The sequence below is a fragment of the Halichoerus grypus genome, chromosome 13 (genome assembly GCF_964656455.1).
Source record: "Halichoerus grypus chromosome 13, mHalGry1.hap1.1, whole genome shotgun sequence".
Lineage (NCBI taxonomy): Eukaryota > Metazoa > Chordata > Mammalia > Carnivora > Phocidae > Halichoerus > Halichoerus grypus.
Window position 1 is genome coordinate 54908407 of NC_135724.1, and position 27863 is coordinate 54936269.

The window sequence follows — 27863 nt, forward strand, 5'->3', positions numbered from 1 at the left end:
ACCCAGTTCTTTCTACTGGCAATAGTTTTGTAGTTATGGGCCTTATATTTGGAATATAGATCCTGAACTCAAGATAGTCACCTTTTAACAAATAGTGAAATCTACATCTGGGTAAATTCCTTCCAAGTGGAGCAAGTTCTGTCCAGGCTGAGAGTAAACTTCACTTAGAGTAAACAATATGGGAGGTAGGGTAACTAACAAGGAAAAGACAAATCATCTAGTCTAATCACCTTGTTTTGCAGATGGAAAAACTGAGGCCCAGAGATGATGTGAACTTACCCTTTGCCCAACCACTTGAAATCATAAGGAATATTCTTAAATTACTTTTAATTAAGGGCTACATGCACTTGAAACTTATTTTTTAAAAAAATAAATGGAGAAATGAAACTTTCCAGTACGGGGATGATTATGTGTCAGAATCAGGGAAAATTTTGCATTTGAAATGTCTTTTTTTTTTTTTTAAAGATTTTATTTATTTGACAGAGAGAGACACAGCGAGAGAGGGAACACAAGTAGGGGGAGTGGGAGAGGGAGAAGCAGGCTTCCTGTGGAGCAGGGAGCCCAATGCGGGGCTCGATCCCAGGACCCTGGGATCATGACCTGAGCCGAAGGCAGACACCTAATGACTGAGCCACCCAGGCCTAATATCTGCTTAAGAGGAGCCACTGAAGGTAGTACATGGTGATGGAGATGAATGAGAGGGGCCAGGAAAGCTTGCAAGGAGGTGCGAGAGAAGCCCCACAGGTAGGCACAAAAGATCAAACTAGATTTGCCCCAGGATGCAGAGGGAAGAATGAAGAAGTGAAAACAGAGAAAAAAATGAGAGACACGAAGGACAGATGAAGAGGATCCAATGTCATTTAATAGAAATTCTGGAGAGAAGACTACAGATACCATATGAAATACCTGGAGAAAGATGATCTGAGATGAAAGAGGACTTTGGCCTAAAAACTGTGAAAGAACAGACAGTATTACAGGTAAACTAAAAAAAAAAGGAAAGAAAGAAAGAAAACCGTATCTAGACATATGCAGGGCGATTTTAAATTTCATATATACGTAAACATATAAAGATATTCTATAGGAAACCTTGACAAAAGGAGGGCAGACTACCTCTGCCACCATCAGCAGGGCTGGCATTAGACTTTGCCCACATGGCATAGAAACCAGAAGGTGATAGGAAGCAATGCTGACAACTCTGAAGGAAAAGTTCTGGGCCTAAGACATCTATCTCCTCTCAGACTGATTTCATGTGTGAGATGCACAAAGATTTTAAATATAATATGCAGGTGCCACAGACAAATTAAAACGAACCTTGAAAAGAACTGTGCCAGAACAAGGAATAAAAGATGTTAAATCAATAAATAAGTGAAGGGGATTAAGGAGTACACTTGTCGTGATGAGCACCAGGTGATGTACGGAAGTGTTGAATCACTATATTGTACACCAGCAACTAATATAACACTGTATGTTAACTAACTGGAATTAAAATAAAAACTTTTAAAAAATGCAAAAACTGTACTGTAAAGGCTGAGGATACCACTGGAACCAGTAAGATATATAGAAATAAGGGTACATGGTTGTTTTAAGTATGACTGTAAAATTGTTTGCCCACTTCTGTTCTTTCCAAGAATTTATCTCTATTGCTTAAAAACTGGAAAGAAAAGAGCATCGTATATAATCGCAAGTTCAATTAATATATAAGTGGGTATGTTGGGTTAGGGAAAAAAGAATAGCATTCAGTGTTTCAAGTTTCACAAAAGAAAGCCAGATTAATGTTTTATGACTTTGATGGTTACATAAACACAGTTTTAGGAATGCATTGGAAAAGTTCAGAATAACCATTAGAAAAACTAAAAACCTTTCTTTTAAACTAGAACTTATCAACAAACAAAATACTCTGGAAAAGGAAGAAAAGAATGAAGGAAGGTCCCTTCCCTTGCCCCAAAACCATCACTAAAAAACAAACAAGCAAGCAAACAAAGGCAAAAACTTGTGACATAAAAGTTGGAATATGTACAATATATATAATAATTATAACAATAACTGCAAATAGGTCAAATTTTGTTATCAACAAGAAAAGACTCTTAGATGGGATTTTACTTTTAAGACAGTTATATGCTTTGCACAAAAAGAATACCTAAAGAAAATGACATGAAAGGCTAAAAATAATAGAATGGACAAAGATTTTCTCAAAATTAAAAAAAAATCTCGCTTGGCACTATTAATAAGAGACAATGCAGAGATCAGGGGAAAATAAGGATGAAGAGTCATTTCTAACTAATATAGAATCCATTATAAACAAAGACACAATGGTTATAAAACTTTTGCACCAAATAACATCTGATTAATGTATCTGAGAAATTTTTAACAAAAGGATAAACTATTTGATCTTTTATTGAAAGACAAATGGAAGAAGTTGTATATCCTGTCTGATTTTACTCATGGAAATAATACACATATATGAAAAAGCCTGAAAAATGAAACAGATTTAAGGCATATAAGTTTGTAGTTGAAATATGAATGTTTTTTATTTATTCTTGAATACTTCTGTATATTACCCAAAATTTTACTATTGACCATGGACTAGTTCTTTAATAAAATGGTATTAATTCAAAAGTAACATAGATGGTAAACTTTCTAATTCTTAAAAGAATGGACTTTGTCTATAATTTACTTTGATTTTGGTTTTTAAGGTGATTTAAAATTACCAGATATCATCATTTTGGCCTACCATTAATTGCCATAAACTGGTCTCAGGTAGAAATAAACTAAAGTCACATCTACCTTCATCATAATAAGGATACAGTTCCTACAAACTTGGCAATTCATATAATTTGAAATTTTGTACTTAATAAAATTCTTAGACTATGTCAAAGAACACTGTATCTTTGGAAATCAATGCCTCAGTTGCTATAAAATTAAGCATTCCATATGAAATCTTCTTCCCTAAAGAAAGGGAAAAAACAGAATTCTTACACAATTATTTCCCAGTGAGTAAAATCAGACATATAGATTAACCTTCAAGAATTCTAAGTAATGGATAGAAGTGATTTAAAGACCCAAGGCTGATCTTTCATTACTTTATCAATGCTTTTACTAAATTGGGTAATTAATCATGTCATTTTGAGAATTAAGAGTGTTATCCAAAGTCAGATCCTCTTTTTCTTTTTATTATTCAAGTAAAAATACATCTGCAAGTTTATTTTTAAATTTCCACCCAGTTTGATTTCACTATGTGGTTACATAAAGTCAAAGAAAATGACAGGCCAAGTGACAAAGGAATCAGATGAACGTGAACACATGTCATAAAGGTACTCTCTTAGCATGATAAAGTTTTAACTGCAGGTGACAATAAATTAAGAAGTACTGTGCATATAAAATTAAAACCATGCCTTTGAGAATCCTTTCAAACACAGTATTCCAATCAGCCATTATAACTTCATAAATATTACAGAGCCAATAAAAAGTCATTTTACATAATCTTTTATTTTCTATGGATATGAAGAAGAAAGTGCTATTATGATAAAACAAAAATAAAGAGAAATAAAATTATATACTATTAGCTAAATGATTATTTGGGGGGGGTAAACCAAGTTTTAAAAATAAGTTAGAAAAAATATGGCAGACTGGAAAATTGAATTTTCCTTTCTTCTTGGTAATAAATCCTTCCTCTCATTACTAAAAAAAAAATCAAATAAATGAATGAGAGGGTATAAATGCATAAACACAAAGCACAAGAGAAAATATGACGGCAGATAAGTCAACACATTTTCAAAGCTGGAAAATGGAAAATGATGTGGGAAACAAAGGCCGAAGAAAAATTATTAAATTTCCCTACTATCTACAGCCCATTGATAAGTCCTTGAAAACAGGCAGAGTGACATTCCTCTAGGAACTCTGCTGCCTCCATACTAATACTTTGCTAAGGGCAAAAGACAATCTTAGCCCAAGCCCCAGGAACCTCTATGTCTACTTTAACATATAAAAATTCCTTTAGAAACTTCCATTATCTCTACTCCCCAAGATACACATTGGCAATCCTTCCCCAAGCATAGGACCCACTGATATATATCTGAAGGGTCTCATGACTCAGGTTTTATTAGACAGTACTAAATGACCTTTTCCCAACAATAGCTAGCGCTCCCAAGGTCCTGGAAACTTTGCTTCCAAAAGTCCTTAGAGACACGCTGTCCCTAACCCCCTCCCAACCTGAAAGTAGATAATGGGTCACTCCTCATGACCCCAGTGTAGCTCTTTCTACCCATGGGTCTTGTCCCCATGCTTCAATAAAACCACCTTTTTGCACCAAAGACGTCTCAAGAATTCCTTCCTGGCCATCGGCTTCGGACCGTAACGTCTTTCCCACATCAGATAAGGAGAGAGCCAAGATCCGCAGGGAGATGATAGCATAGAAGCACCCAGGAAACGTTTGCAAGCATCATATCTGCTAGAAGGAACTTACTCAGAAGAGGAGGCTCACTGCTGATGACAGGCTCCTAGGCCTTGGCTGGGTGCCTGCCTGACCAGTCCACGAAACTCACCAGCAGACGGGCCCACGCATGCACGCAAAGCTGCGTACCAGCCTTCTGGTGCTTTGCTCTCAAGAGTGAACACGGAGAAGGACTGCTGGGCTTACGGAAATGTCCTTCATGTAACAGAAAGAAGCCGACCAACCTCACCCAAACCAAGTCAAAACACAAGTATCTGGAAAAAAAGGGATGCAGGGAGCAGGAAAACAACAGCCTCAAATGCTGTCAGAGAGTAAAAAAAAAAAGACACACAATCCAAAAAATAAGAACAGGATGGAATAAAAAAAAAAAAACTAATCGGAGAATAAGGATGAGTTCTGAGAAACTGAAAAAAAATCACAGTACAATTAAAAATTTCAATGAAAGGACTGTAAGTCAAGGTTGAGGAAATAGTCCATAGAAAAGAACAAAAGACAGGGAAGTCAAAGCTGGGGGAGAACATCGGAGCACACAGAAAAGAGGGTTATTACCCAAGAAACACCATAGGACCATTTCTCAGAAACAAAAGACATGAGTTTGCAGATTGAACCTAGGAATGAAAACTCCTTTCAGAATACCAGTGATAAAGAGAAGGTCCTGAAAATGTCCAGGGCCTGAGATTCCTGCAGAGGGTGGGGTGGAGGAAGAGGAAGACCAATCCTTTCCCAAAGTGAAATTTGAATGCCAGCTGACTTCTGGTATGCAGAGGGAAAATGGAGCAATGCCTTCAATACTCTGAAGAAAAAGGTTTCCAACTAGAATTCTATCCACAAGTCAACGGCTATGGTTGAGGAGAGATAAAAGATATTTTTGATATTAAAAAAAAAACAAAAAACTACCTCCCACAAATCCTACCCCAAAAAGCTAGGAGAAAATAAACCAGGGACAAGACTTGAAAGCCAGGAAATCAAGCACGTGGCAGAAAGAAGGCAAAAGGAATCCCAGGAGGCAGGTGAAGGAGAAACCGTTTCACCCCGGACGGAGGGCAAGGGCGAGGGGCTGGGGAAGGTCACCACGTGTGGGGCACTGATGAATGGACTGCAGCTGAGAGAGGCTTTGGAGGGGAGTGGCTCTGCCAAAGGAGTCCAAGCCTGGCTGGCAGGGCCGGGAGGGATCAGAGGGGACGCAGGGGTTTGTGCGCAGAGGCCGTACTGCCACAGCGCAACCAGGGAGTGCTCCCTCAAAACGCACCCAAGAGGCAGGAAGACAGCACAGCAATGCTCTCCTTGAAGACAAAAATGCCAGGAGATAGGTCTACGAGGTCAAGAGCTGGAGGAGCTCCACCAGCCCCAACTGCACACCACATACGCACCACACACACACCACACATACACACCGCAGCACACCTGCCCACACACACAATCCCAACATACCCCACACACGTACCTACTGCACCCACACACACCATACATACATATGCACACACCACATATACACACACACACCACACTGGCAAATCGATTAAAAAATCATGAATAGAGGCTGAGTTGTGCCATAAGTTTCCATGAACTGCACCCAAAATGTCTTATATTGGACATCCTTACTTCTGAGCAGCAGATGTCCCTTTTCTCTTTGTGTGTTTTCTTGTTTCTTTGTTTTAATTTGTATTCTTGATGGTGTGACACCAGCAATGTGTGTCCTGTATCCCACCCGGGAACACTGGGGCAAGAGGTCCCTACCTTGTAACAATACCTGGCTCTTTGTGTAAAGAATGTAATTATTAGCTCCTAAATAAATTACCTTTGTATACTTTTTAAAGATTTTATTTACTTATTTGAGAGAGAGCACGAGCAGAGGAGTGAGGGGCAGAGAGAGAAGCAGGCTCCCCACTGAGCAGGGAGCCCGCTGCGGGACTTGATCCCAGGACCCTGGGATCATGACCTGAGCCGAAGGCAGACTCTTAACCGACTGAGCCACACAGCCGTCCCACCTTTGTATGTTTTATGACACAGATGTGGATCAAGTCTTTCCAAGTCTATGTTCTACTCAGTTAGAAAAAAACAAATTCCTGTCTAATACAGGACCCTGGCTTAAATTGTTTATATCTTGTAGTCCCAATATTGCCATCTTTAAATATTTCTATGTTAACAAACACACCTACTTCATTTTATTCACTATGTAAATTCATTCAAATAACATGTAAATTGTGTGATAATTGTGTGCCAAAAGTCCTATTTTCATACAGCTAAGAACTGATGCAATTTTTCTCAAATAATGGTTTATGCAGATTTTACATGAAGTCCCAACAGCTTTGAATATTACTGTTAACCCCTTGACTATTTTAATGAAAACTAAAGTAAACCTGTCTGAAATCCATCTAAAAAGGGTACCAAGAGGTCCACCTGATCTCTCAAAGTGATCTATTATTTTCAGATGTCGTCAGCTATGTCCTGATGTCACAGCTCTCCTTGTCAGCTGTATGAAACAAGACACTGACAACTTATTTTAAGAACATTGTTTACTTCCTTTCAAAACACCAAGTCTTTAAGATCAGAATCAGAAATTCTGACATAAAATGGTAAAAACAAGACTCACTCCTTGCAAGCACTTTGCTGCCTAGGAGTATTTTACAGAAGAGCAGCGAAAATCACTTCCTATACTTCCAAGCGTTCCCCAAGGCTTTGGAAGCAGAGGTCAACTGAGCTGTTTTATACAGGCCTTCGTGAAGCTGGAGGGGGTTCTAGTTTTATTATTTTCTTCTTTTTTTAAATGTAAAAATATTTGCCTAAAACTCCTCTGGACTAGAAACTGCAAAAAGCATTTTGTAGAATGATGACTCCTTGGTAAAGGTACATATTTATGACAAGAGAAAAAAAATACTTTCATTTTAGAATATGCAAGTCTAACTCACATGCTTCAGGAAACTCAAGATAGAGATGATTGTAACAACCCATCTAGGACTCTGGGAGAATGCAGCATTTTAAAATTCTAATCTCCTGCTTACCATCTCACTGACAAATAAGAAGGAAAATGTACAATGACAACTTTGGGTGTGTTAGGGCAAATTCCTAGTAGCTGTAGTTGGGGGGGGGTGGGTGGGTGTGTGTGTGTGTGTGTGTGTGTGTAATATTCTCAACAGATACCACCAAAGACACATACTGAAGAATGATATTTTTCATCTTATAGAACTATGTAAAATTAAGACTACAGTAATTGAAATACATGAAAACAAACCCCAGAGAATATGAATGATTTATCATAACAGTTCTTGCCCGATTAGTTCCAAGAGAATTTAAGCAAATTCTTAAGTTATACTCAAAGTTACATTAGTACATTGACTAACTTAGTAAATGATATTCAGAATGTGATAACCTATAGAGAAGCGAAAACAAGAATTCATGGTTTAAAAAAAAAATCAGTGTATTAACTAAAAATGGATAGAGTCAGTCAATGAGTAACTCTAGCATCTCAAAGCTAAACTTGATAAAGACAAGACTGGTCACTGAAAATGATTAAAGCAAGAGAGAGAGATGCCCCGTGCCTACTGGAGCTAACCTTATATTGCCCATGATCTCCACCCTCCATAACTGCTTTACAATCAACACTAACCCCACCAAGAGCTTGTTCTCATTCCATAAATACAAAATAGTATTAAATATAATAAAAGCTCTTTTCATAGGTAAGTCAGAATTTATTTGTCTGATAGTTTAATGCCTTATAAGTTCTAAGTGCAGTTCAAGAACCACCCAGTTGTCTAATTTTTTTGTCTTTTCCATTCTAGAGAGAAGCTCATCATGGGTAGTCATTGTTTGTTTTTTTTTTCCTGAGATAATGGAATCATTAAGTTTTTGAAGACTTTTATTTACAGGAGCTCTGCTCTATCACAACAAGGTCTAAGGCGGGAGGAGAGCCAAGACCTAGTCATGAAGGCGTTGCCCCAAGCAGCCCTATGAATTGTGATGTCTGGAGCAAGAATGCCTTGTGCCTTCTAGTTCTCTAAGAATGTTCTCTAAAAATGTCTCACTATCACAAATGTGCAGTATTTCATTTTTCTCGTAAGCTTCACAGAATGCCTTTCTTTAAACTCTACTTCCACATTCAGAAGTTCTGAGGCTCACCTTTAAAAGCTACTTGGTGGATGGAGGAAATCATGTCGACAGTCTCTAATTAGATACTACAAATAAGAACAACAATTGGATCTGTCTGTGCCATATTGAATGAGAAAAGTTCCGGGAAGCTGCTGGAACAAAGTGGGGCACACCCATTGTGACTCTGTTCACAATGTTTTCCGAATCCAAGCAGGGAGAGGCAAGTGAGCCACGCGTAGGAACAGTGTGGGAGGCAAGCCTGCTGTAATGAAGTGGAAGAGACCCTGACTGAGCTAGCTGGCAACCTTAAGGAGCTGTCCAGGGTGATATTTGTTACTTCAGCCCCAGTGCCTCATGGGGGTGAACTCCAGACCAACCACAATGTTAGGGTCTTGCTAACTTTCAGGGTAATGACCCAAGTCTTGATGGAAGAGCTCACTTTTCATCTAGAAATACCTGCCGCTCAAAAATCTACTGTGAGAAGGCAGAACAGGGTAAACACTCTCAGGGCTATCTTACAGAACTTTCTGTGCCATCCAGTATGGTGGCCACTGGGCACACATGGCTACGTGTGACTGAGGAACTGAAGATTTAATTTTGTTTAATTTTGATTAATTTTAATTTAAACAGACATATATGACTAGTGACTAATCATATTGGGGTTTGCAGCTCTATATTTAGAACAAAAAGAAACACACAAGAAAAGCCTGAGGAAGATTCTTCATAGCCATATACTCCTGGGGATGTCTGAAAAGTGGCTCTATCTGTTCCAACAGGGTCCTCACTTAATATAGAGCCCCCTCCCAAATGGTGTGATCACCTGCCTTTCCTCCCACTTTATGTCCTTTACTCTCTTTTCCTTCTTCCCCCACACAATACCACAATGTCTCCAGCGAGTCTGGCCCCACTCTCCTAGTCCATGAGTCCTTGCCCAAGTACCCAAGATGTCTGCACATCTTTATTTCTTTTTTATGGATTCTATATGATATCCTTTTCTTTTAAGTGTTAATGTTATATTTACACATATAACATATTCATTTATGCTATTTGGGAGTGTTTACCATTATTTCTTACAGTAACATTTGCTTTGGTTAATTTAGAACTGTTTTCAGCACGGACTTCCAGGATTGCAACCACCTGGTAAAGCAAGGACTTCCATTTGGATCTCTTTTGTTCAAACAAATATTTTCTTGCTTCACACTTTACATAACTTATTCTTTTCTCTTTATACTTATCTATGATATTTGTTTTATGTATTTGTGTATTTGAATAATTTTTTTTAGTTTACATATTCTGTAACTAGAGCACCAATATGAATAATTCATCTATACGTTACTTTACCAATTGATGGGAACAGAAAAAGCAGTAGGGACTTATACAGATTTATTTGTACTTACTTTTTCTTAAAGCACTATACTATTCTGAAATATTGAAAACATGGGTATATGCTTCAATATAACTTCACACTTATTACTTTCTATTCTACCACAGAATTATCTCATCTCCAAATGACTGAGACATAGAGAAAAAGAAATAAGGGCAAAGTGAAAGCAACAGGGGGGAAAAGGCAAGAGGTTCTGGAATTTCTCTAGAAGACAGCAGGACTTAGCACTTGTGTGGAGAAAATTCAGGCCTGGGGTGGGACACAGAGTGGTGAGCGTGTCCCATGTAATGGGCACTTGTTAAGGAAAGCGTCAGATAGCAGAGACTCTGGGAAGTGATGCAGGTCTGGGCAAGGCCTCAAGGGTCCAAGAAGGCTTCAGGAAGGGCAGAGGTGGGCAGGCAGCAGGAAATGTCAAGGAGGGGCCTTAGGAACACAGAGGAGGGAGTATGACAGGAAGGCATTTGGCTCCAAAGAGTCATTTATGATGCTACTATAGCTGCTAATCTGCACACTGTTCCCATTTGTCCCTAAAATAATTTAAACAAGAAAAAATTTTACCTGTGATGTCCTGAATACCGTGGACCACGGATATGGCCTATTCCTCGGCACCCTGGAGTAGGACAAACAGCTTGACCTGGAAGGATTTTCACATCATTTGCTCCTTCAGGAAGTAAAAGAACATACCTTGAAAACACCCTCAGTAAAGAAGAACTAGAAAGACTACAATATGTAAATGATACTCATTAAGACTTTGCAAATTAAAAACAAACCATCACCAAAACACTTACTGGATACTTGTGATGTTTTAGAACATGATTTAGCAGAAAATATCAGTGCTGTAATAGATAAAATTAACACAACTGATATCTGAGGCAGAGCAAAATATATAGGCATTGAAACGTTTTAAAAATATGAGAATATTCACTCATTTCTTTCGGAGAATAATACTGGCACAGGCAATATAACCATGAGCTAAGAATGTGAAAGGGTGAGGTCTGGTTTGTGGTTCCCCTTGAAACTCCCACTCAACTGCAGCAAGGCTCCCCCAAATGTGGGACAGAAATTCAGTTAATAGGAGCGCCTGGGTGGCTCAGTCAGCTAAAGGTCTGCCTTTGGCTCAGGTCATGATCCCAGGGTCCTGGGATGGAGCCCCGAGTCGGACCTCCTGCTTAGCGGAGAGCCTGCTTCTCCCTCTCACTCTGCCCCTCCCCACCACTGGGCTCTCTCTCTCTCTCAAATAAATAAATCAAATCTTAAAAAAGAAGAAATTCAGCTAATAAATGAGGCATGCCAAAGATGGTGAACATAGCCCTACCATGCTTACTCAAGTAGTTTTCAAAGCTAGCTGAAAAAAGAACTGCCTGACCCATACTACACTATACTAATACTATGTACCGTAACACTTATGCTGTATTAATACTATTATTAATGCTATATGTACTTAATACTAGTACTAATATTGACACTAATATGTACTATATATAACCACTCCAGGCCAGAGACAAATTCTGTCAAGCCCAAGGGCAATTTATCTCTAAAGGTTTTCAGGAGTTAAACCATCTTTCTCTGTTCTGTGATTTTCCTCAGTCTGCTCTCCCTCCAGAGAAAATCCTTTAGATCTTGTCATCACCCAAAATGACACTGCTTCCAAAAGCACTAAGCAAACAAGCCAGCTGACTACAAAATCGCATCCTTCCAGATTGCTTGCTGAGGTAGCCCAGCTGCTGATGATGTTTCAATATCGTGGGAGTTTCCAGGCCACAAATTCTCTTCTTTCCCATCCTCCTTCTCCTCCCATCATAACTCCCTTCCCTTGTCTTCGATTCTGCCAACCAGTAGTTCCCCTCTGTTGCCAATAACTTAAGGCCCCTTGCCTCGCTGACCTTCTATGACAGGTGGCTGTGGAAAGAAAATGAAGAGCCAGCCATGGGTCAGTGGCACCACCCTGCTGGTCTGTGTTTTGCAGGACTAAGTTCTTCTGGAAAAAATTACACAATAGTGCAGATTCATTGTTACCAAAACTACCATCTTCAGTGTCAACTGAGCCCCTCCCCACTCTCCCAGGCCTCCACTAGCCTCCACCCTCTGGCTCTCACAACTGTGCCTGCCTACACTTCACTGGGAGAACTGGAGCCTGTCTTTGGGGGACAGCATCCCCTCCTCCCTTTCCATCCCAGTGAGGGAGCACTCACTCCCCTCCAGAGTGCGGGCTCTCACCCATTCTCTTTGGGTCTTCTCTACAGGGTCTTTAGGCTCTCAGATATTCTAGTCACTCCTGGACTATTGAATCTTTTGTACCAGTATTTCAACAAACTCCAGTTTCCCCATTACAAAAAGAAACAAAGACAAAACAAAACAGAAAACAAAAGCTTAACCTTTGGGACCCACATTACCCTTCAGCAGCCATTCACTGTGCTCCCCTTCTCAGCCAAACGTCTTTAAGAAGTTACTTCTGTTTCCTCACATCTCGCTTCTCAAACCATGTCCATCTTCTCAGATCACTGGTGCCGTCTATGCATTAAGCCCGACGTGCGGCCGCTGAGTATGCATCACACTCTCGGCCTTGGTGCTATTAATCACTATCCCTTCTCGACTTGTTATTGTCCACAAGCTTTGGGGACATCACCCCCTGCCAGTTTCCTTGCTGCATATGGGCATTCTCTTGTAATATCCTTTGCCGGATTCCCCTCCTCTAGTTAACCTGAAGATGTCAGAGAACCTCAAGGCATGTTCCTGGGTCATCCATTTCTACAGCTTTATTTACAACCCATAAGCTATAGATGCTCACAGGCTATATACAAGCCAAAAGCCTACATACAACAAATATTACAGGCTATTGCAACAAATATTTAGACCTCAGATAGATTTTCATTGTTTACCGAGCAACAAGAAAGTCTGTCTTAGATACTTATTATGCTCTCATAATTTTGCAAAACCCCTTGAGGGATAAACAGAGAGAAACGAGTTGCCCCATCCAAAGGTAGCTTTTGGAAGCAGCCTTAAAAAAGAAACAACTTTTAAACAAATCCAAGGAATCTATGTTAAAAAACTGTAAACAAGTCTCTACTTAAGAAGTATGTTGGTGTCGGTCAGTAAATAAGAAGATTTATAGTAAAGAAGCACAGAATATGGAGTTTTCTCCAAACTGCACCTCACAATGCGCTGCCAAGACCACTGCCACGAAGGCCTGACATATTAAACCTGTAAACAAAGCACCAAACAAATGCTCCCCGTCAGCCCAGGTTCGCTCTGTGTGGAAAACATTCCAGTGAACTGTCAGTGAAGGCTCCTTAGTATGTTCTTCAGGACTATTTCAATGCACTTGATTAAATTAAGGCTTGAAGTGATCTTTTAAATATTTATCAATGCATACTTATCTCCAGAGCCCCGTTGGGGGTCATATTTCTCTCCTTGTTAGATACGTAAAGAGGGGTATGACCTCAACTATGGTGAGAAGAATTACTACATTAAGAACCACAAGCAAGGGTCATAACAAAGAAGAAGTCAAGAAGAACATGCAATAACAGAGCATGGAATCTAACAATTTTCCTTGGTACATTTTGTATGATGAAGTTTAATGGGTTGACTCAACGGTGAATTAGACAGCCATCTGTTGGGGAAAAGAAACCTGTGAATTCTACAATCCTTCATATTATTGCCTCTAGGATAAGGGAACCTATGATAAAAATTAATGTTTTTTCCCCAGAAAATAACTGCACTTTCACCAAGACTATATTCCTCTTAGCTTGGATATTTAGAGAATTAGGTCTCAGGAAAAAAACGTTCTCAACTTGAAATCATTTTGTTTCAGAACATTTTACTCTTCCTTGCCTTCTTTTTGCCACTTTAACTGAAATTAATTTCCTAGTTCATCTGCTGATCTCCTGTCTCCCTTCACTGCAGTGAGGATATGGACCTTACCTAATGTGCCTGCCACCGGAGCCCCAGAACCCACTACAGCAGCCGCCGGCGCCTAATAAACACCAAATAAATAAGTTTTATAAATGAATCAAAAATCATAAAGGCAACACGTAACACCTGTAAGCATTATTTGGTATATCCTGACCACAATGCTGAGAGCTAATCCCCATTTTATTCTTATTTCAGAGCTTAGCTTGTCTAAAATCAATCTCTGGTTTTCTATTTCTGAATACTATGAGCTACTATCAAGTGGCATGAATAGCTCCTAATTTATTCCAAGTCTTCTATGAAAATTGTACTCAGGCAGGAGTCAATCTAATGGCAGAGTTCTTCCTGCAAAGGCAAAATGAAATGGAAAATATCCTTGTAGACTGGAAATTATCTGAGTAAGGAACAATGCTTCACACTCACGTGATACAATAACCCTCATTCACATGGAATCACACGGCTGCCATCAGCAGCCCGGGCGGACACCGTAGCTGCCCACCCAACATCCATTCCCTCTTTCCTGCTGAGTGAACCCTAACTTGGTTCAGGGCAGCAATGTGCCTAGCTAAAAATGTTGGCTTTGCCAGCCTCTCACATCCAGATGTGGTCATTTGACACCATCTGGGACAATAAGACCTAAGAGAAAGGCAACATAAGGATGCCAACAAATACTTTTTTTCCCAGTAGAAGGGGAAAGGTTTGGAGAAAACTCTTGCTGCTTTGTCCATGAACTGCCTCTTTGACCTTCGTGGGACACAGACCTAAGGGCTCAGGGGGTGACAAGCACAAAGACAAAAGCAGAAGTGTTGAAGAAGGCAGGGGATAAAGGAAAATGGGCCTGGACGCAGGACATGCCAGGGTGGACCTACCACATCAGTGTCTGTCACACAGGACAAATAACCCTCCCTTTGATTAAACCATTGTCAACAGATTTTTGTGTTACTTGCAGCTGAAAAGGCCATACAAGAAAACAGCAATTTTAGTTTGTTTTTCCTTTTGTGAAATCAAGTAATTGTTCTAAGACAAAAACTAGAATGGCATGTGAGCATTAGACCTATTTGTCACGTAAAGAAGATGTAAGATATCAAGGGAAAAATCAATACACTAAAGAGCTTGTACCCATCTCTAGAAAATGAGAAAGGGAACTGGCCTTTATTTCAAAATGGCCCAAACTGGCGACCACCAGTGATGTGAGTGAAAAGGCTTATTGGCCCACTCAGTGTGGGTTAGAGGCTGAGTTCACCGCCCTCCCCCTCTCTGACTGTTATTTTATTGGGTCTAGAGGTGACCGGGAGCAGAATGACAATGACACTGAAGCAAATGCAGATGCTCCGTTCCGTTACATACATATGTGAGCCCCACATTGCTGTGGGCCTGCGTCAGGCCACGAGGATCAAGCAGCAGTTCTCCTAGCTAATTACCCACTGCCGAAAAAGTTTTCAGTTCAACCTGATTCATTTAATAAGTGTTCTACAGAGAAATGACTTTAGCATCAGGTGGTAATATCCGCTGGAGGATACACAGAAAAGTGGAACAGATTTAAATCTGATACTGATAACAGACAAGTTAAGATACTTTAACTCTTCTTATTTTCTTAATACTATTCTTTAAATAATAGTTTTTTTGAATAGCCACTGAGAGTTATTTACTCATTTAAAGAGGTACTGAGTGCCCGCTATGTGCCAGACAGGATTTCAGGGGCCAAGGATATGGCAGCAGACCAAACACAAAGACCTGTCCGCCCGGAGCTTATGTTCTGGTGCCAAAGATAGAATAAACACTCAAATGAGAAACAAAATGGAATGTCAGATAGTGATGGTGCTAGGAAGACATAGGAAATGATGGGCAGAAGTGGGGATGCTCTTAAGGCCGGTAATCAGGGAAGAAGTCCTGACATGTGAGCAGGATCCTACATGGAGTGAAAGCACACTTCCCGGGACAATAGCAGGAAGGCCCACACGTGTGGCTGGAGCTGAGCAGACAAAGGCAAGGGGGCAAGAGATGAGATCCCATGGGCCAAAGTGACATTCTGGATTAGGTGGGGGCACTGGAGAATAGAGAGGGCTGATGAATGAGTAAGAACACACTCACTGAGCCTGTTCTTTAAGGAGCACACAGGGCAAGGGCCTGGGGCAGGCTGTGCCTTGTGGCTGGGGCTAGAGGTACCCTGCAACCATGGCGTCTACCCCTGGTGCTCAAGGCCATGGACTAGGTAAGATTCCACGGTGAGTTAGTGTCAGCCAAGGAGAGAAGTGGCCTGAGGACTGGGCTCTGGGAAACAGAGCAGGGAGAGGCTAAAAGAGCGTGAGGCAGGGACGGAGAAGGTGCAGCTGGGCAGAGACACGCGTCCTCCGGAGAAGGACATGCAGACAGCACGCCAGGAAGCAAGTCAGGGGCTGTGACCACATGCTGAGGAAGCGGACCTGTTCCCCAGCTGTGGGTGTGCAGTGCGGAGCTGATAGGACTGGACCAGGACCATTTCTGGTGACTGGATGCCAACGAGCCTGACTCAAGTTAAGGGAGAGTGGAAGAGAAAAAAGAGGCAGACCTGGGCGCTAAGATGGTCAAGTTTTCCACCCAGAGCACTAGTTTTCTCAGCAAAATGGGCCCCAAGATCATCAGCTGAGATTAAGAATGGAGCAAGAGAAGCAGCAAAACTAAATCTGGAACTAAAAAGAAATAAATAAAGGAAACTATTCAAATATGCACACATTCTCATTTCATACAATTAAGATTTCATGATCTTTATTTTAGATGGGAAACTTTTAGGGCAGTATCCTGTTGTTGTTGTTTTTTTCTCCTACCCCGCCCCCAGAAAATTTACATTATAGTTGTTAAGAAGATTTAATGAAATAATTACCTTTGAATACTAGAGAATGCAAGTAATAAGCATACCTTTCAAACTGAAATTATAGATTAATCATACTTATTCTTCATCTCCTAATGAAATTAGGGACAATAAATACCCGTTGTGCTGTAATAATGAGTTTCTCAAACAGAAGAAGAAAATAATGTAATCAAACACCATGGTTGCTTGTCCCAAGTTTCAGGCTGTCAGATTTCATGATATGTAAGTAAAATAGAGTAATAATTTTGTGAAATGGAAATGCAACAAAAGAGTAAGAAAAGGTTCCTACAAATGTGACTGTTTTGTCTAACCTGATGATCTAGAAAAACCTTTAAAATATAGCCGTGGTAATATCTGTAAAGGAAGGCAAACTAACCATCCACCTGATGCAGGACCCCATCTAGAAATGTGCCAGAGCCCTGGGGACCAGTAGCTACAATAATGATACTTATTCCATCACAGAAATGAGCACCACGACCACCCCGTTGTGAGAAAAGAGTTCAGCAACAATGGACAGCTTTCTGAAAGCCCCTTCCACAGATCCCACAGAGCTTCCCACTGAGCAGTTATGGTAAAAAGTGAAACATGTTCGACTAGGCTCTGCTCAGTATTTAAAAGGAGACAGCAAACAGTGGGCAAAGATTTTCTTAGCAAATATAAAATGCACTTATCACATGTGGAGCTTTAAATAAGAGACAGAATAATATGGTGGGTATCTGGTTAATAACAAGAGGATCCCAGAAAAATTGGATCTCATGCTTAAGTATGGGTACAGGATTGGGGCATCAATTTGTATCCAACTATTTACACAAAACTAGGCTCTTCTCTTATTACCAAATACCAGAGGCCTTCATAAAATGCCAACCTGTTTTGTAACCCAGTTTTTAACCTTTCAAAAATTCAGAAAAACAACACTCTTGATTTATGGAAGGGAAAAAGTAGGAGAGGTCCACATAGATAACACAGAAGCACAAAATTTTAAGAGTAGAAAAAACCTGAGGCATTATTGGCACACATGAAATACCTGGTTTACATGTAACTGAACTAAATTGAATTAAACTTGCCTCTAACTGATAACCATACTGGGGGGTGTGGGAGGGATAGAGGGCAATATGGCGTCTAACAGCAAGTCAGACAAAACTACTTTACTAGACTGTCCTGTATCATTGTTTTCATTACTTTTAAGAAAGACATAAAAGTAGATGCATTTGTTAGATCTTAACTTTTACACAAATTCTCTCAAAGCTATTATAAAAACTGGGGCATCTGGGTGACTCAGTCACTTAAGGGTCTGCCTTCGGCTCAAGTCATGATCCCTGGGTCCTCGGATCAAGCTCTGTGTCAGACTCCCTATTCAGAGAGATTCTGCTTCTCCCTCTCCCTCTGCCCCCCCCAGCACCCCCCAGCTTGTGCTCTCTCTCAAATAAATAAAAATCTTTTAAAAAAGTTACTATAAAAACTAAAACTACTTTCTTTTGTGCTGAATCTCCCCTAGTTTGTCTTTTATATGAAATCAGCTTTAAAAAAAAAAAAAAAGACCAATTTGGTATTTGGTTTATGTAAATGAGTTACTCCCATCTAATCAAAGTGAAAATGCTGCAATCCCCCTCTTCTCTCCTCACTCTCTATACTTCTATTTCTAATTCTCTCCCCTCCCCCACCTCGAGCTTTCTCTGTCCCCTCTCTTCCCCTCCTTCCTCCCTCTATTTTGCCTCATGCAACATGACACTAAATAGAATCCAAAAAGGTGGTAACTATACCTTCCTTACTCCTAGGACTTTTATTATTCATGTGAAGGGAGATACGAAACTGGCCTAAAACCGTATCAATGTTTTGGAGCTTCTCCAATCCTTTAACTGCTTTTTTTCCCTTTTACCAAAAGAAGAAATTATTTAGAAGAAGTAAACACTCTATAACACGATTCCAAAGAGGGGTAGTGACATCTTTCCAATAACCTGCAAATTACATCTAAAGTAGAACTAGGCATTCCTGGGGCACCTGGGTGGCTCAGTCGGTTAAGCAGCTGCCTTCGGCTCGGGTCATGATCCCGGGATCCTGAGATCGAGTCCCACGTTGGGCTCCCTGCTTAGCTGGGGTCTGCTTCTCCCTCTGCCTGCCGCTCCCCCTGCTTGTGTTCTCTCACTCATTCTCTTGCTCTCTCTCAAATAAATAAATAAAATCTTAAAAAAAAAAAAAAGAACTAGGCATTCCTAATCCCTCCTAAAATTAGCACTTTGGCTATTCTTAATAAAACATGTTGAGAGTTGTTTGGGAAGCTTGTTTATATGTATATAATTAATTGTGGCTTCTACTCTAAACCTAACTCTACAATTAATGACATCCCTACATTGAATAACTTGTGAATAGTCTTCGCAGAATTGCCATGTTTTAATAGGAAGGAAACCCTCCACCCTTATGTCTATAATACATGCCTGGATGAAATGGAAGGAGCTCATCTTCCCTGCAAGACTTGTGTACTAGTTTATTCACTGGGAGCTTTGAGTTAGTTTGGATTATAGGCTCGAGGGAGAAGATGAGCACTTACTGCCTGTGACGTGTTAGGCAGTAACACTCCCAGAGGGAGCTCCTCGCAAAAGATGCAAGAGACCACACCCACTATGTGCTGCCCGATCAAAACAGCAAATAACAACGTCCACTTCCATCATAGATACAAAGACACTCCATTCAGAGAAGGGGAGACAGCTCCCATCATATGGTCTGACCATGAAATAACCTGCTTATGGCTGTGTAAGGTCCGTGGTACCTGCCCTTTGAGTCCAGTCGAAAGCAGCAGGACAATAATATAGCAGGCTGCGCAAGTCCAGAGACCACGGACACAGCAGGATCAGGAGAAGCTGGAAAGGACTCAGAGATATTTGGACATATAAAGTTTCAGGTCCCCCAAAATTCTGAATTCCAGGGGTAAGCTTGTGAATCTTATTTAGGTATTGCCTATTGGGTTGGGAACCACTGACCTAGACCACTCTAATTTTTGCAAATAAGGAAATAATAGTTTGGGAGGTCAAAATATTTGTGCCAGATCATAAATCATATTATGGCGGTCAGGACAAGAATTCAAGCTTCTTAACTTGCAGATCTGTGCTCTTTTCACTCTGCTATACTGCTCGATATGCAACTGCTGTACTCAAAACTTTTATGGGTTTATAGATACAGACTTTCTTAATCAACTACTCCTAGTTTTAAGCAATAGCAAGGGTAACCATGCACATGTTAGTCAAATATCTGGAATGAACAGAATGAAGTCTGGGTGATCCCACCATGCTACTCAGCAATGGATATGGCAGGAGCATGCAAGGCGAATCAGAGACCACCACTCCTCCTGATCTTCACACGCTCTTCACAATGGGAGCAGTTTCCTGAGCTGACAATGACCCAGGTATTTTAAAATGCCATGTGGTCTTCAGACAGCATGACCCTGAACTCAGGCCAATCACTTCGCCTTCTGCTCAATACATGCCAACTGTCTAGTTCAGTGAGGGAGGAATAACTCACTGTGCTGGGCTGAGTGAGACGCACTTTTCAGTAACTGTGACTACATACACTTTCTGCCTTTACTTGTGGAATGTAGACGCTAACCCTAGAATCAGATGGGAGACTCCACCGTGTTGCTGAGTTTTCCCTGACTGCCTGGCACTGTATGCAATTCGTGAGCAGGTATTACATAAAAAGAGTTGGCTCCTAATGACCGCTGTTACAAAACAGGTCCATTGATATGAAGAAGAGAGTGATGACTTCAAAGCAAATGATGGGAGGATGTTCTCGTCAATGTAAAAAACACAAACTACACATTAAAGAATATAAACTTCCACAGTCACTTCTTTCGCTCTGCTCTGCCATTCCTTAGGACATAAAGGCTTTTAATGTTCAGAAAAAGAGTCAAGCAAAGCAGCAATAAAGAGTGTAGGATTATTTGAAGGGAATAATGTCTTGAAGGAGAGGGTCTGTAACAAAATCACAGTGGTACGCTCTCAGCAGCTGTGTCCTCAGCCTTCTCGTCGGCTTTCAACTATTTGGTGATTATAGAAACAACATTACGCATAGAAAATTTTTGTGAAGGAATGATGCAAGTAAAATTAGGAGCATTCTAAAGAACGTTCTAGGGCAGGTAAGGTGCAACAGAACACATATGGTCATGTCATATATAATAGGAAGAGGCTACTGGCTGGTCAGAGTAGCTCTGACGTTGTGTTGGCAGTCAGTCCTTCCAAGAGCAGGTCATGCAAGGAAAGATCCATGGTCGCCACGGCTGGATGCACCAGCGCAGAGAGTTGTTAGCCCAAAGACCTGTGGAGGGGCTTTGACATCTCTTATAATTATGATATTCGTATGTGCTGAAGTTAAAATTTATTGCTTTGCCAAGAAAAAAGATTCTAATTTTTACTCTCTGGTTTAAAATGAGTATCAAAGCATACATACAAAATAAAATATAAGCCAAAGGCTCTCGCATTATTCACTGAATTTTAGGTTTGTGTACCTTTTCAAATTCATGATTCTTGGTTATTTAGAATACAGAGTGAAATGAAAAAACAAACCATAATCTCTATACAGCTTCCTTCATAATGCAAATATATAATACTTATTTTATATTAAAAAATAGGTGATTCTATTTTCATTCCAATGGGTCATTTAAGGATAGATTTACTTAGAAAATAAAATGGACAGGTATTTGCCAGTCTTTCTAAGGCCATGAAAGAAAGGGAACAAGACATTTCCAAGATGCTACTCCCACTAAGCTTGTCTGTAAACCAACACCCGGAGTTGCCCTCACACATGGCTCCCCATCCCCACTCTGACCCCCAATTTCGAAAGATGACCTTGGTGTGACTAGCATCTTTGGAGGAGGAATTCCAATGTCTTCACACTGAAACTGTTGCCTGCAGCAGCAGAACCACCCTGCGACGCCTCCTGTTGGACCTGCCCCCACTCCCCCACCCCAGGTGCCTGTTCATGGTCCATCTCCCCTTCCCAGCCGCACCACCCACCGTGGTCACCAGTGCAAAACCACGTCCCACGGGACCTTCCAACCCTGGCACAGTGCTCGGTACAGTTGAGACGCCAAAAAAAAGTCTTTATTCAGTGACAACACTGACATTACCCTCTAAGATGGTAAACCCTTCCTCAGGCAATATTCTCAGCCAGCCTGTTGATCACTCAAGGTTTCCATTCTCCAGACCTGTAGGGCAATGTAGAGGCAGGGGTGCAACAATTGCATCTCGTCCCATTCCTTGGAAGACATTACAGTCTCCTGGATAGGGTTAAAACCTTTCCGAGAAATCCTGAAAGGTCTGCTGCCCAATCCAGGGTCTCCCCTGGACACCTGTGTGCTGACATCCACAAATCTATGGCCAGATAGGACCCACACACTGGGATAGGACCCAAACACTGGGATAGGACCCACATGCTTGGATAGGACCCACACACTGGGATAGGACCCTAACACTGGGAGAGGACCCACACACTGGGATAGGGTGCTTTACTGTCAAACCAGTGAGCTATTCCAGGACTTTTAGAAGTTAGTGTGTATTTGTAGTATCCGTAACTTTGAACAGAGTGGTGCTTTGATGAGAGATAATCTACCAATGTCTGTAATGGGACCACTAAGACCACCCTGTCACATTTCATTTCAATAGCTGTGAACAATAGCAAATGAAGTCATCTAGCCATGATGAGAAAATAATCTGCAAAACTATTCTGTGCTAACATTAGGCACCCAAACATCAAGTTTAAGAACACAGTACATGAATTCTGCCCTCACACCTCCAGAAGGTAGAGCACACAGGATAAGCACTTCAACAAGGAACACTTAAAACAGGTAATATTATTAAGACTGTAAGCACATTTTGAAATGTATTATTTTTCCTTGATAAGTCTATCATGTAAATCTGTAATTAGGGACTTCTAAAATAGCTAACTTTTTTTTAAACACAATATGCTGTAATTGTCTATTAAGTCAATGAGTACTTAGGGACTCTTAAAACTGCTGATTACTTGCTCGCTGGATTTTGGAAGAACTAAACTCTCCTTATAAAATTCTCCTTAAAACAGACTGAAATTGAAAATGTGCTGTTACCTGGCTAAGTTAATCTTCCTTTTTTTCTCAGAAGGACATCTATCTATCATCATACTCATCATTCCAGATCTGGACTATAACTGTATTAAGTCTTATTCTATAATCTAAGTGATTTTCCACCTCCAACAGAATAAAACTTGTCTAGTTCCACAGGGTCCCAAATGTCATCAAAGGGGGCTTTATTAATCATTCAGTTCCCACTGCAAATTTCAGAATTTTATCTCACTTAATAGGATAAACAACATATCAGGCCATTTGGTATATTTACAAGTCATTCTGTTATATTTATACATCTGCTGTGTAATGAACCAAAAGGAAAATGAGCTATCTCCTTTATCAAGTTATGTTCTATTATGCTTGTTTATGCTTAACAGTTAAATAAATTAGCATTGTTTACAAGGTCTTTAATATAAATTATAATAAAGGTTATAGCTATTATTATTGTAGTTTGTAATACTATTCTATTAATATACAATTTAACCTCATAATAATGCTATGTTTAATTTACTTTGTAATCAAGCATCATAATTACTTCCAAATATAAATCAAACAGAAGCTAAAGAAAGAACAATGACAAAACGATTTAGTCATGGAAGCCAGCTAGGAAATCTTCTTTTTCTGCCTGTCTACTTCCTATTCATGAAAATTCTCTTTGTTGGTAGTGGGAGTATTTTGGCCTGTATCTCTGCTACTAGGCCCGCCTGAACTAATTCCACAGCTACTACTCAAGAATTCACTCCATAAAGGTTGCAGGTGAGAACCCAAGGTGGCCTCTAGAGATGCATGCTTTGGCATAAGTGATGAACCAACTCTTAGAGAAATAAACAGATAAATATTTATTGGAATCCAGACACTGGAGAAATGCTGAAAGACACACATTCTTCATCCCTCCACTCGTGAAGCTTATAGTACCGACAAAAAGCAAGGAAACAGACTATTAAAATAACTACATATTATGGTATGCACTATGGAGAAGAGGAAGTGATGAAATGGAAAACAGTGGTGGTCAATCTTTGGATAATGTGGCCAGGGAAGGCCTTTCTCCTAAGGGACCATCTGAGATGAATTCTAAAGGGTATAAAAATGTCATCTAGGGCGCCTGGGTGGCTTAGTTGGTTAAGCGACTGCCTTCAGCTCAGGTCATGATCCTGGAGTCCCGGGATCGAGTCCCACGTCGGGCTCCCTGCTCAGCAGGGAGTCTGCTTCTCTCTCTGACCCTCCCCCCTCTCATGCTCTCTCTCTCAAATAAAAAAAAAAAAATGTCATCTATTAGAAGAGCAGATAGACCATTCTGGACAGAAACAACAGCATATGCAAAGGCCCTGGGGTGGAAAGACTTTGTGTTCAAGAAATTGAAAGAAAGGAGTGAGTGGAGTGGATGAGAAGTGAAAGGAAGACTAGGAGGTCATAGGTGTGTGTACTCACATTCTTTCTTCTTGCTTTTCCTCCTCTGTTCTCGCCCCCACTCCTATTCACCCCCTGCCCCCGTCTTCAAGCTAGCGCTGGAGTGGGCATTTACTTATGAATGGGAAGACCCAATGTGAGGCTAGAGCAAGAACCGGCTATTTGCTTCCTTTGGTATACGAAGGGGGTGGCTCCACATCTCTAGGATAAGATCCCATATGGCAGAAGGTAATGACACAGCAGTGGCTGGTAGCCAAGTTAATGAGCTAAGGGCCATATTTCTGCTTTGACACACCCTGTGTGGGACCCAGACGTTCTTCTATGCCTCAGTAAGGAGGCACAGGGTCTTTGAGAGCACTGGTAGGGCAACAAGAGCCTGGCATCAAGATACAAAGTCACATAGAGATTTGGGGACTGAAGCAAACCGCTGGGACCACACGACTTGGGGAGTGTCTTGAGGCATCAACCTGGCAGATTCCTCAGATTCCTCCTAGGCCCGACAGGGATTCCTCCTAATGGAAAAGTAAGGCTCAGCATTTTCCCTAGAAACAGCTGCACACCCTGTGAGCTGCTGATCATCACGAATGACGTGCAGTTATTGTGGGTACACGGCTGTGCTGCAGTGTAATCTATTTTTACTTTTTGCCACCCTCTTCGAAGACCACCATGCTTCATGCAACACTGCTAATGCTGCAAACAGAGGATGCTGTCCCCTTCCGGACACCCAGACTCAGCCCTTCAATAGGCCTATCCAGCCGCTGGGCTAACCACCTTCCTGTCTAAGTGTGGGTGATGGGGAGGGGAGACTTATACGATCATAAAGGGACACTCTGTAGGGTTCGAGCAAGCCAGAAGCACATTCTGACCATGGCCAGACACGCACCTCTGTCCCTAATAGGCCCTGCAAACCACTGCATCTACACCTGTGCATGGCAGGCTGGGGCATGATGAGCTGGGAGGATTCTGTCAGGTTTATGTTCTATAGCCACAGCTCTGGTGGCCCCCAAGGATAAAGCACTTTTTTGAGGTTTGCTTAGACTTCTTGAGAATATGAATCAACTCCTGTTCTGCAGGTACTTGTTTTTATATCCACGCTGAGAGCAGCTCTGTTCCCCTCGAGTTTGTGATGGACCGTATTCCTGGCACAAATGGTGAGGCCAGCTTTGTCCGATGGGATGGGCACCTGCACTGCATGTCCCCACCCCGGAGGGCTGAGTGGTCTGCCCCATCACTCCACATCCCCACCAGCACTTGTCATTGTGTGTTGATTTTTTGTCATTGCAGAAAAAATACTTCACATGTACTCTGGTGAGAAAAGTCTATTAGTTACCAAGTGGCACATCCACACCTCACTTGTTAAAAAAAAAAAAAAAAGGTTCTTTTTCGTCTCCAACTGTAGCTACCTAATTAGAGGCATTGGGGCTTGTCATATTTTTATGTTATTATTTTTATTCCTACCTTAAAACATTAACAAAGCATCTCCATGAAATCAAATTCTTTATTCCGTCTAACTCTGATTTCTAAAAGAGTGTTTAGAACAAGAGCTGAAGGGGCAGGGAGGGTGAAGTAGGTACAGAAGGATTATGTTTATACAATGTACGAAGTGAGGCAAACAACAAGCAAATGGGACAAATATTCCCCGAGGGCCCAGCCCACATGGAGGACACAGGCTGAGTCATCCCAGCACAGGGCATGAAGGAGCATGTAGTCCAAGGGGCGGGGGAGGAGACAGGGCCACGGCCTGTGTGGAAAACCTGCTCTGTTAGCTGACTGGCTCATTACATTCTGGACTCTTCTACAAGTATTTTCTTTTTTTTTTTTTTAAGATTTTTAAATTTATAGTTATTCGTGAGAAAGTGAGAGTGAGAGAGATCACAGAAGGAGAGGGAGAAGCAGACTCGCCACTGAGCAGGGAGCCCAATGCGGGACTCGATCCCTGGACCCTGAGATCATGACCTGAGTGGAAGGCAGGCGTTTAACCAACTGAGCCACCCAGGTGCCCCTACAAGTATTTCCGACATGCATGTACCACCCGCAAGAGCTGTGAACATTCCAAGGAGCAAAGGTAAATAATACAAAGACCTTGCTTAGGGGATCTTGTGGTCTAAAAGGGAAGCCATCCATTCACTCATTCGTTCATTCAGTGACTATCTCTTGAGCTCCAAGTCTGCATTATTCTGTGGAGCTGGTACAGCCTGTGCCACGGAGGTCTAACAGCAGCATGATGTCCCTGCCACCATGGGAGAGGTACTCTAGTAACGGAGGAGGGGTGAAGACAGAAACACATCCACATGTTGTACCATGTTGGCCTGTGAGATCTGCCCTCAAGAAGCACAGAGGCATCTGAGGAGCCAGAGAATGGCAGGGCTGTTGTCTGTGGACAGCCTGGGTAAAGAAGCCATCTCTAGGAGGGGACAGTCGAGCAAGCCCAGGAGCATGTGGCGGTCCAGGGGACAGCAGAGGCCAGACTGGCGATAAGGCTGGTGTACCAAAGAGACAGCAAAGGCCAGAGCAGCAAAGACAAGGGTGGAAGTCCCTGCTGGGGGCCACCAGGGCCAGACTTTGGAGGGCCTCCACGTTGGAGGGAGTAAGCACTCTGGAACAGAATGCACTCTGTGTGAGATGAGAAGCCACTGGAAGGTTCTGGGCTTGCGAGGGCAAGAAACATGTTACTAACCCAACAGAAGACAGGATGAAATACTGTAGGATGGTGGGGATGGAGATAATTCATCTCCCTGGGGACATCATGCAGTTTGAGAGAGATGACCCTTGACTGCAAAGGACTTCGTCTGCTGCCCAAATGCCAGCAGATAAGCACTAGGCACGAGGAATGCAGAACCTACCGAGGCAAGAAGCAGTAAGTGTAGACTAAAAAGAGGTTGAAAGAGAGATGAAGAAAGTACCATTGCTAAATCAGGGATAGAGGAATGGCAAATTGTGCTTAATAGAGAGGCTCAGGTGAGAACCGGTTTATAACCATTTGGTTTGACAACCACAAAGCTAGTGAATGACTCAGTAAGAACACTTTTATTTCACTGGTGGTATATTTACGATTGTGGTATTGTGATTTATAATAAGAAACATATACTTAGTCTTCCCCCATGTCTTGGCCCAGAGCTCCTAAAACCCTTGGAATTGCCTGTGATGAGAGCAATAAAGGTGCCTTTTGTTATGCTAATGATGTGAGTTTTGGAAAGCACAGAAGGCTGGAGGCTGGTTGCCAGTGGAGCCAACCAGTGATTAAAGGGTTGGAACTTTTGGGTCCCACTCCCCTGGCTCCACTTCTGGAGAGGGGAGAGGGGTTGAAGATTGAGTTCAATCATCAATGGCCAATGATTTAATCAACCATGCCTATGTAACAAAGCCTCCATAAAAACCCAAAAAGACAAAGTTCAGAAAGCCATCAGACTGGGAAACACATGGAGATACAGGGACGGTGTCTAGTCAGGAAGAGAACATGGAAGCTCTGTGCCCCTTGCCCTTTGCATCTCTTGCATTTCTGGCTTCCATTCCTGAATTATATCCTTTTATAATAAACACACAATCTAGTAAGTAAAATGTTTTTCTGATTTCTGTGAGAGGCTCTAGCAAATTAACTGAACCCAAGGAGTGGGTCATTGGAACCTATGACCTATGGCCAGAAGCACAGGTGACAACCTGGACTGAATGACTGGCATCTGAAGTTGGGGGT

General features: G+C 41.4%; 1 protein-coding gene across 2 annotated transcripts in view; it reads right to left on the reverse strand.

Moving 5' to 3' along the window:
* The window catches only part of L3MBTL4 (L3MBTL histone methyl-lysine binding protein 4), a 485331-nt gene that overhangs the window by 168836 nt on the left and 288632 nt on the right, over positions 1–27863 (reverse strand). For both annotated transcript variants that reach the window (XM_078060581.1, XM_078060580.1), the window contains exon 14: positions 10479–10581. In XM_078060581.1, coding sequence (XP_077916707.1) covers positions 10479–10581 — 103 coding nt within the window. The remainder of the gene's footprint in view (positions 1–10478; positions 10582–27863) is intronic.